This window comes from Dermacentor andersoni, chromosome 2, assembly GCF_023375885.2.
Source record: "Dermacentor andersoni chromosome 2, qqDerAnde1_hic_scaffold, whole genome shotgun sequence".
NCBI lineage: Eukaryota > Metazoa > Arthropoda > Arachnida > Ixodida > Ixodidae > Dermacentor > Dermacentor andersoni.
In genome coordinates, this window is record NC_092815.1 from 42,734,405 (window position 1) to 42,745,174 (window position 10,770).

Genomic DNA, 10,770 nt, shown 5'->3' on the forward strand with positions numbered 1-10,770 from the left:
ATACGCCTTTGTACTGAAATTCGAACTCATGTTAAAGAACCTCAAGTGACCATAATTAAAGCAGTTCCATCGAATATTCGGGCACGACAATCCAATGCGCAGTTTCAGCGCGCTGAATATCACAAGTTATTTTTTTTGTTCAGACATATAAAACCAGTAAGCAAAGCTAACATTCCATAAGAGTTTGACTTCTCTGAAAGGATAGGCTCTTTTTTTACTTGCCGAGGGCCAGATTTGTTCGTAAAGACGTATGATGATAATGATGATGACGATAATGAAGTTTCTCGCATTCACTGAAGCGTACTGCGCCTTAACTAAAGACGAATGCAGCTATGGTAGGTTAGCCCTCGGGCATAGGAAAGATGACATAATTTAGAGCTTGCGTCGCCTTTTCTTTTTTTTTTCTTGAAAGGAAAGCTTGAAGGAAAGGGTTGTGTGGCTCCTGTAAACGCAAGCCAGTCTGTTTTGAATATTTGGGAATGAGCGTGAATAACTTAAAATAACAATAACTACAAAAGCGGGAGGGCGACTTAACAAAGCTTTCTGTTCGCAAGTGTTCTTTGCCATTGGCTGGCAGCCCAGGCTAATATACATGTCCCAGTGCCCAGATAGGCAGGAATTTGCTCTTAGGAACAATTCTAGCTTGAGTGCATTTGGGGAGCACGGACCCTAAGGTGGAATTCACTGAACAAGTTTACGAACAAATTTTGGCGTAAGAAATGTGTTACGAAAGAAACCTGTTCACAAAGCTAAATATGTTCGTAAGAGCAGCACGCTTGCGATATCCGCCTCTGCAACGACGAATGCTGTAGTCGAAAAAAGGCACGTACGTAGGTAATGGTAGCACAGGTGCGAACTTCAATACTTGCGCCCGTAGCAAGCGGAAGTCCATTAACAAAACCTAAAAAAAAGCAGTCGCAGCTGGCGACTTAAGAAGTAATTTCTACGACAGGCGGATAGCAGCCTTACGAACCTGATTATGTCTGTCTGCGCTGCTCGAGCTGACGCGGGTAAGCGTAGGAGCATGTTGTAGCGGCCGATTGGCCAGAGGCCACAACTGATAGCCGAGGGTGGCGCGTGCTTAGAATTTTGTGGCGCGCTCAGATTTGTCATCTCAAACAAATTGACCAGCTTTAGTGCATAATTGTATTGGGCGTGCGCTACTGTGGTAGGCAGTAAAACTACTGCCATGCTGCGAGCTTCTGCTGAATCTCTGTGCGCTGCGTTTCTTTATATTTATGCGCGCATAAGCCGGATTTTTCGTATCTTCATGACACTCCATTGGATAGTAGTAAATAGAAGCTTGGTGTCCGCTCCTGAAAACCATCAAGTTTGTCATTCATAACTTTTGAGTACTTCTATCTTTTTGTTCTAGTTTGAGCTTTCGCCCACTCATGGGGCTGCAGATGATTATATTTCCCGACGCTTTTGCGGCCTACACATATGCATGAGAGATGAAACAACGAAACAAACGCCTAAACGTTTCTAAATATCGAAACGTGTTGCTGTTGTGCAATTCGCTGTCGTCTTCTGTGCTGCTAGCCTCCAGTCTTCTATTATATTACTCATAGTTTCAATTCGGCACTAAGTCGAATCGACGTAGTGTCTATGCTCGCGGTTTTGCTCACCCTGTGGCCTATGGCGTAAGCGAACGTATGCGTACGACGGACGGCAGTCCTGTCTATTCATTTATTTATTTATTTCACGTACTTTCAAGGCCCGAAGGCGCTATAGAAAAGAGTGGAGCCCAAAACAAAAGTCATACAGTAAAAATACAAACAAAAGGTATTAACAAAAATATTAACAAAAGGCATTCTGAACAGCAGTCTTGAAGATGGTAAAGTCGGTGATGAGTGCGATTGATGCGTGAAGGCGATTCCAGTTCGTGCTTGTCCTAGGGATGAATGAATCACTGTACCGGTTTGCACGGCACAATGGCACCTCGACTTTAAGGCTGTGGTCAATGCGGGCCAAAATATAAGACGGAGGGGCAAGAAGGGTTTCTTTTAAAAGGGGGTTCAAATGAAAAACTTTGTGAAAAAGGGAGACGGGAACATTTGCAGCGTGACGAAAGATCAGGTAGGTTAAGAGGTCGTTTCATTGAAGAGATACTTGCATAGGGAGAATAATTAGATATGAGAAAGCGTGCACCGCGGTTTTGGATACTTTCTAGAGTAGAAATTAATGAAGACTGAGTCGGATCCTGAATGGCTGAAGCATACTCCAATTTGGAGCGAACTAAAATTTGTAAAGAGTTAGCTTCAGGGAAGAAGGGGCAGAGCTAAAATTATGGCGCAAGTAACCAAGCATGCGGTTAGCGTTATTAGTAACATAGTCAATATGCCAGTGCCAAGAAAGGTTATTTGATATGTGAAGGCCGAGATACTTGTGAGAGTTAACTGACGTCACAGGTGCACCATTATTAAGTTCGTGTGCGTGGAAGTGTTACGAGATATTCGCATGGTCTTGCATTCATTTGAATTTAGTTGCATGCACCAATTAGGTACCACTCAGTTACGTGGTTGAGGTCGTCCTGCAGCTGTTGGGAATCGGAAGGATCAGTAATTTTACGGTAAAAAACACAGTCATCTGCGAAAAGCTTTACGGAAGAAGAAAGAACGCAGTTCGGAAAATCATTAGTATAGATTAGAAAGAGAAGTGGACCCAGGACTGTGCCTTGAGGAACACCTGCTGGTACATTAGAAAACCGAGAATCATAGTATTAGCGTTTACAAACTACGTCCGGTTAGAAAAATAATTTTTTATCCCACTCGAGTACACTTATGTCCAAGTTAAGTTCAGTCAGCTTAAGCAGAAGTGAATCATGGGTCACAGAGTCAAAGGCTTTGGCAAAATCAAGAAATACGCAGTAAATGTCAGCACCTAGACCAGAAATTGCAAAAAGATCGTTCGTAAATGATAAGAGCTGTGTTTCACAGGAAAGGAACTTACTGAAACCATGTTGACAGTGGTTGAAAAAAAGAGTTTGATTCTAAAAACTCAGCCAAACCTGAATATACCATATGCTCGAGAATTTTACATGAAATGGTTGTTAGTGAGATAGGCCTGTAATTCCTGGGTAAGTGTGTGTTACCTGATTTGTGAACTGGAATCGCCTTTCCCACGCACAAGTCGTGTGGAAGAACAGACTGCTGCAGTGACTGAGTGAAAATGTGCGAGAAAATAACAGCAGAAAATACATTAGTACACTTCAAAATTTTTTAATTCAGGCAGTCTGGGCCGGCAGAGGAGGAAGATTTTGGATTGTTAATTAGGCAGCAAACACCAACCCAGACAACAGCAATTGAATCTATGGGCGAAGAACCAGAATTGGATACAAGCGGTAATCGATGTGGCATGGCGATAACATGGGAAGAAAACACATCATTAAATGCATTACAACATTCATCAGGAGCAACAGGTACATCATTGGGGTATGTTAATTGGATTATTTTGCTTGGAGTACTGTTAACTATGGCCCAGAATTTACGAGGATTAGTTTGCAAGATAGACGGAAGGCTCACAGAATAAAAATGCTTTTTCGCACTTGCAGCGGCTCCGTTGTAGTCACTTTCAGTGCGGTAGTAAGCGAACCAAGTAACGTGACTGCGTGAAGCTTTTGCGTGACGACACAACCGCTTTTTTTTTTTTTGTTACGAAGCCGCTTCAAAAAGGGGTTGAACCAAGGGGATCGTGGTTTGCAAACGACCGTTCTTTGCGGTACGAAACGTTCGATGAGTGACAATAACTTATTTTTGAAAATGCAGAAGTTTTCTTTAACACAGCGCTGATCGCAATTAGTGATGTAAGAAGCTGCGAAATTTTCCATGATGTGAAGCGGAACATCAAATGCGCAGACATATAAAAAATTACATAGCGAATAAAATCACGTACCGCCATTGATGCGAAAATCATTTGGACTGCTCGAACAGGAGTGATGCTGTGAAATAAATACACGCGCCCACACATTTATATATATAACCTCTCTGACGCGTGTTATTAGAGGCACGCATAAATAACGCGCATAAAGAGGCCTCTACCTTCTTGTTTTGGATGTGCAAAGCCACTAAGAGACAACAGAGCATAGGAAAAGCAGACGACAAAGCTTAAGTGACAGCCGACGATAGCCATCGTCGTCTTATGATTGAACGGAAATGGTTATATTCTAAAACCCAGACTACGATCTGTCTTGCGCGAAGTGAGGTCACTCACTTCTTTCAATCGCTTCGTGCGATGTTCTATCGTTTGCTTTTCTCACCTAAGAATGCTTTCATAAGCGTTTGTGAATTCAGCGCAAGCATTTTCGTCCATCCGGTGGCGGTCTTACGGTGCTCCGCGCTTACTGCGCATTAGTCAGGTCAACATAACGGATGACAATGACGGCCACAGTGGCCTGTTATCGTGAAATGAACAATGTGAATCATGCACGACAGTAAGCGCGGGCCCTAAAACACTTCGTATCAGCAAGATCAGCCTTTGCGTCACTCGAATTATACTGCCTTGTCTGCTCTCCCAGCGGCCCACAGTTTGAGGTCTTTATTCAGTGCTCTTGGACGAAGCTACGACAGTTGCGTGTAACTAGCAGTGCAGGTGCATATCATGTGGATCACACTGAAGGACTGAACAAACTTTACATCAAGGCCGTGGTAATTGCCGTGTAAGTGTAAAGGCCGTGTAATTACCTAATGCCACAGCTCATGTATCCGCAAGTCCTCAGGCTTTGAATCTTCCTCAGTGATAGTTCCGGCTTCACATGTTTCAATTACCTGCAAGAAAAGCGGAAAAATACTAATTGAGAAAGTGGTCAGGCAAGGAGACACAATCTGTACAATGATATTCATTGTATGCTTAGAAGAAATATTCAAGCTGTTACACTGGGAAGGATTAGGAGCGACGATCAACGGCGAATGTCTCAATAACCTTCAGCTTGCCGATGGCATTGTCCTGTTCAGAAACGCTGGGGACACACTGCAATAATTTATTGAGGGCCTTAACCGAGAAAATGTAAGAATAGGTTAAAGATTAATATGCAGAATACAAAGCTAATGTTGAATAATCTGTCCAGCGAAAAAGAATTACTCATCGGCAGTCAACAAGTGTGTGCTGGAGCAAGTTTATCTAGGTTAATTACTCGCAGAGAGCCTTGATCATCAGAAGAAAATTTATATAATAAGAAAAATTGGTCGGAGCGCCTACGGCTGGCATTACCCAAACAATACTGAGAGCTCACTGCGACCTCTGAAGAAGAGTCTACAATCGTTCCATTCTTACAGCACCATCATATGGAGCAGGAACTTGGAGATTAACATTGAAACTTGAAAACGAATAGAGGACCGCTCAGACAAGCCATGAAACCAAGAATGCTATGGCTAACGTTAAGAAACAGGAATTGAGCGGTGTGGATCAGAGAGCAAGCTGGGGTAGTGGTAGTGGAAATTAACAGGAAATCTTGGAGCTGGGCAGGCGAGGTAATTCGTAGGGTGGATAATCAGTGGTCCGTTAGACATACAGAGTAGGCGCTAGGGGAAAAAAGCGCTGTGGAGGACGGCCGAAAATTAAGTGGGGTAATGAAATAAGGAAATCTGCGGGCACAACTTAGAATCACGCATGTCAGGGGTATCACTGGCCGAGGCCTTCGTCCTGTAGTGAAAATAAAAGAACGTTATTAATGTTTTACAACATCCAAAACTCGTCCGGAATATTAACGGGCTTTCATTCTGGAGCCGCAGTTTACTTCGTACTGCGACGCCACATTCGCATGTTTACAGAACGATGTCGGGCGCCGTTCGGATACCGCCACCCCCACCTTGGCACCGCACTATATGTGCGGTGACTGCTCTGAGCAAAGAGCGCCAGTGTCGAACGATCGACAACTGGAACCGATTTGATCCGAAACTAGCTAGAATTTTGAACCCCTATTTGCTTCGTGTACCGTGTTTAGTATTCTGACGAGTACTTGACCATTGGGATGACGTTCACTGATTAGCCTTGACTTTACAAGGTGCCACTAGGCTGCCACTAGGCTCCAGGCCCTGAAGTCCCCAACCTATTATTTATTACCGGTCTCCAAAATTGATGTGGTCGTGCCTTTGTGCATGTCGCCTGTGTCGGAATGCCGGCCGCCAGAAACTGCAAAACAAACTCTTGACCTTGTGCGAGACATCATCGTGGTTCATCAGCTGAGGAGAAGCCAAGAAGTAGCGATGAACGCTAATACGATGTGAAAGTGTGCTACGTAGCGAAACTTGCAGGTGTGGGTATTATGTAGTGGTGTTTGCTGTCATAATTTGGGGGTGTTGGTAGCCACGGTTTCTTTCTGCGTTTCTCTTTTAGGGCGGCTTTAGTAGTTCTTCGTGCACTCGACAGTGATCCTATGCGGAGGGAGCGCGCGTTTCGTCGTCGATTGGTGGTAAATTACATCGCGGACCAGCACCTTAGACGGTGCCGGCTGCCGCGCGAGCTTATTTTGAGCCTAGGCGTGGCATCAGAACCGCACTTGAAACCGCGTGCAGCGCAATCACATACCATACCGACGAACGTACGGGTGCTGGGTTCCCTTCTTTGAGGTCGAAGAACTGTATATTATGGAGCTTTTTTTCATTTCCGTAATTAGTATCGAAATATTGACATTTAGTCGCTCTGTAATACGATACATGGTGGTGGTGATGTATACAGGCGGGGTTAGCCTGGCAGACCTGGCCGGCAATTGCCCCGACTGAGCGTCTTTTTATGCACCAGATATGTCATCACGTGACCATCAGCCCTGTCTCTCGCAGATGTGTGATAAGAATGCGTAACACGTCCACTGCAATTCTTTTCACGGCAGTGCGGGGAGCACGCGAGGGTGGCTGAACTTGTCGGCGCTGTAGCAGACGCCCGGAAAAGGAAGCTGTCCAATGGGTGTGTGCACTGATTTGCTCGAAGAATATAGACTCAACGACATATGCGTGGTGTGCAATCATGCTATCAGCTGACCGCCCTCCTTTCATTTTTTCTTCTTGTTTAATCCGAGCTTTGCTTCCTCCTGGCTCTCATACGACGCCGCAAGTTAAATGCGCTGCCACTTCGGCTGCACCCTTATCTCGGCTAAGAACTTTTTAAACTAAGAAATTGCGTTCGAGCAACGTAGCTTAATGAATTCTGCCCCTGATGCCTAATTCACAAAACTTTCTTTGGTAAGGGCCCGTAAGGGCTAACGATACGTTTTGTGCATACACACCCACGGGGCCTAGTTCACGAAACTTTTCGTTAGTAAGAGCTGCTTGAAATCGGCAGTTTGCCTTAGGTAATAATACGTGCGACATAACAACTGGCCAGTATATATTCTTACGAATCGTTCTGGCGTAGGAACTTTTTTGTGAATACGGACCCTGGTGACGAATTCACAAAGGCATTGGTTCGTCAAAACTGAGTCACAAGAGACTGTCAAGAGTCAGCAGAACTCACAGATACTAAGCTGGCGATCATGGTTTATCGGCGTCTGTCCTTCACTAATCACAGATAAACTTTTTAGTCATGTTCACTGACTACATTTTTAGGTATGAGCTTGAAGTACAGCTGTGGAATTGAAGCTGTCCAGTGCGAGTAAATGTACGAGTATTTAGAGTACCTAACCTGAGGCTACCATCTTGCGGTTGAGTGTGCCGTTCTCCAAAGTGTGCCACGAGATACGTTGGTAACTGGTAATCTTGCCTCCCAATGTTTGAAAAAAAAATTACCTTGGGAAATTATCAATACAACAACTAACAAGATTTCACAGCCAGTCTGCAGTCATATATCGGAAGTGAGAGCTCTGAATTCAATGTCGTAATTTCAACGTGATAGTTTAAATAATAACTTAAAAGTTACATTCACTTAGATAATGAGTTAATCCCTGATTACCGCTCACTTTCGAATATAGGGCGGGCCGAATGACGAGTTACGCAAAAAATAACTCCTTTATATCGACAGCACTCATAATTAGGAAACATTTGAGGTTTTCACTGAAACGTATGACGTGGCGTTTTACCAATTGGGCAAAATATTTCTTCAGCGGCATTTATGCATAACAAAAAAGCTTGCGAAATATCGAACATCAAGATGTGTTAAATGCAGATAATTTCATGGCTTCCAGTTCCTGACTTACTTCTGCTACTAAAGTCATGCCCAATCCACAAAACCTTTCGTTCCTAGGTTCAGTTTGACAGTGGCAGACCACCTTCGTTATCGCTACGCCTTCATCACGATATGCTGGCATTTTCCCTCACGAACAGTTCTAACTTAAGGGCGTATTCACAGAAACGTCTTACTCTAGAGTTGTTCGTAAAATAACATTTCAGCAAATCCTCATGCTATGCATAGCATTAGCGAAGCGCGTTAGCCAAATATAAAGCACCCTTACTCAAGAAAAGCTTTGATAGAATTTATCCCCAGAGCTTCCTCTTGTGAATGCCAGCCCTCTCTTATGTGACGCGTAAATGCCTCACTTGAAAAACTGATCGCAGAGTTCATGATAAACTGCAATGGCTATATCTTGGTCCACAAATGGACGACACAACTAAGCTATCGTGTATTTTTGGTGTGGTGTGGCATTAGTTGATGCTGTTATCTGAAAACCTAACACGAAGTCTGTCACATTATCACTACCTTCACGGAAGGTGCATTCTGCCGCATCTTGGAAGTATTTAGCTCAAATTATTTTCTAACTCTCTACGCTGTTGACAGAAAACAGGGCGATTAGATTTAAAACAGCAGACGTGGAACGTGCGGTTGTGGTGGCAGCCGCAGATCTTGTACTGTACTATGTTGCGTCATTTTCGCGCGCGTTGATTCATTGTTGCTCGATTTTATTTCAGGATTACATGTACTACGAGGACTGCAAGCCTGCATGCTGTTGTTGACTCAGTACCTGCGAGTCTGGGATGACACCGCAGTCTGTGTCCTGAACAAAAATGGCTGGCTTAACTTGCTGGTTAAGCTGGTTTAAGGCAGCAAGTGGCGACACGCATTCGGAGTAGCACTTTTTACTTTTGCATTCGCTTACGAGTGAAGCTACTGCCTTTTTTCGGAAAGCAGCAGAACGTGAGAAACGTTGGTTGTTTTAAATTGCGAATATCGCAACAACACTTTAAAGTACAATGAGCGCTTCTAGGAGCGCGGTTATGTCACGTTCATAAAGTTCTAAATCCCCTCGAAGAGGTCACTGTGTTGGTTCCGACTCACTGCAATGAGTCTCGCGTTTAGTCAGGTAGCGGCGACGAGCACGCATAAGACACGCAAAATGTTCTATCAGGTCCCGCCCTTGTGCTCAAAGTCGTGGGTTCCACACTAACGGCGGTGGTCGCATTCCAATGGGGGTGGAATGCAAAAGTCGGGTGCGCGCTAAGTAATTCCAGGGGGTGAAAATTATTTCAGAGCCCCCCACTACGGGCGTAGCTCACAATGAGGTCGTGATTTCGGCTCGTCAAGCCTTGGAATTCTTCGTTTTTGGCATGGGGCAGGTTGAGTCGTGTACTCTGTAGCTGAAGGCGGACGCTCAAGCCCTCGCTCGTAGGTACACACAATCAAAAGCAACGCGCTAGCAGCCGCGGTTGTGACCTCTCCTTCGATATCGAGAAAATTGTCTAAAATGGTCATGTGTTAAGTCATTTAACAGATGAGGAATAGGTTCTGAGCTTCTCCCACTTTTATCACACTTTAGACGGGGATAAAGAAACGCGGCCATGGCCATAAAAAGAAGCGTGATATACACAGCAAGTTGGGCATGTGTAGCCATTGCATGAAGCGGACATCGCTCTGCAGTATACGCGACTGTTGTCCACGGTAGAAGGAAAAAGAGAGAAGGCGAGCGAGCGACACGTAATAATTTCGAATCCTAGCCATATAAAGTATAAAGAAAAGGCTCCTGGGACCTAGGCACTGACCACATTAGACAAACGGTGATTAGTATTTGCCGAGCGAGCGGAGAGTGCGAGAGAGAGTAGAACGGCTGGCGGGTGTCGATCGCGACGAATGCGCCGCTAAGGGCTACCACAAAACCGAACAATGTCTTCAATATATCCAGCAACCATGGAGTGCCTACTCCCCAACAGTCAATTCGCAGACAGGCCTCGTGGAGAAAGACGGGCGGCGTCAGACTGCGCTGGCTTGCCGAGGCTACCTGCCCGAGGTCACGCTCCCTCATAGCCTTTATTTTCTTCTTTCTCATTGCGGTTATCTTTTTCTGTCGATGATCACATGACGATATTGTAGCAAGGGGTCGGAGGTTTACTACAGCAATGTTGCAGTAATGCAACAGGTCAAATAGTTTGCACACAGAGCAGCACACAAGCGAACGTCCCAGACGCTTCGTGAATCAACGCTGCGTTACGGCAGGAAAACGCGCATTTGGAGAAAGCAATAGCAACTAGTTAAAATGAATTTATTTGTACCGCTGTGCCGAAGTAAGAAGATATGTCACAGCCTGTGTATTATTTTAGTTTATGCGTGTGTTTCGCGTGAGTATCAATACCGTGTGAAACCCACCAAGAGCTTCTACGTTCGACGTATTGAAGGGAGCGCGGTTACTCTGGACCGCCTGCACTGGCCTGGAAGTTTTGCCAGATCAACGAACAGTCGTAAGCGGAAAGAATATTAGAAAAAAATATCTAAGGCTATATTAAGTCATCAACTACTCCATAGAAGAAAAGAGTAAGGAGATTCGAGGGGCTTGGAACTGTGCACTTGGAATTCGCTGATAGCATTGAAGAGGCCGACATTATATTTGCACCAGAAAGCGAAATGCATATTCGA

The 10,770-nt window shown here is 44.7% G+C and overlaps 1 protein-coding gene across 1 annotated transcript in view; it reads left to right on the top strand.

The window, feature by feature from the left end:
* The window catches only part of LOC129387729 (phospholipid scramblase 2-like), a 42,373-nt gene extending 33,199 nt beyond the window's left edge, over positions 1-9,174 (top strand). The window contains exon 8 of the mRNA XM_055077218.2: positions 8,835-9,174. Coding sequence (XP_054933193.1) covers positions 8,835-8,879 — 45 coding nt within the window. The 3' untranslated portion in view covers positions 8,880-9,174. The remainder of the gene's footprint in view (positions 1-8,834) is intronic.
* The last annotated feature ends 1,596 nt before the right edge of the window (positions 9,175-10,770 follow it).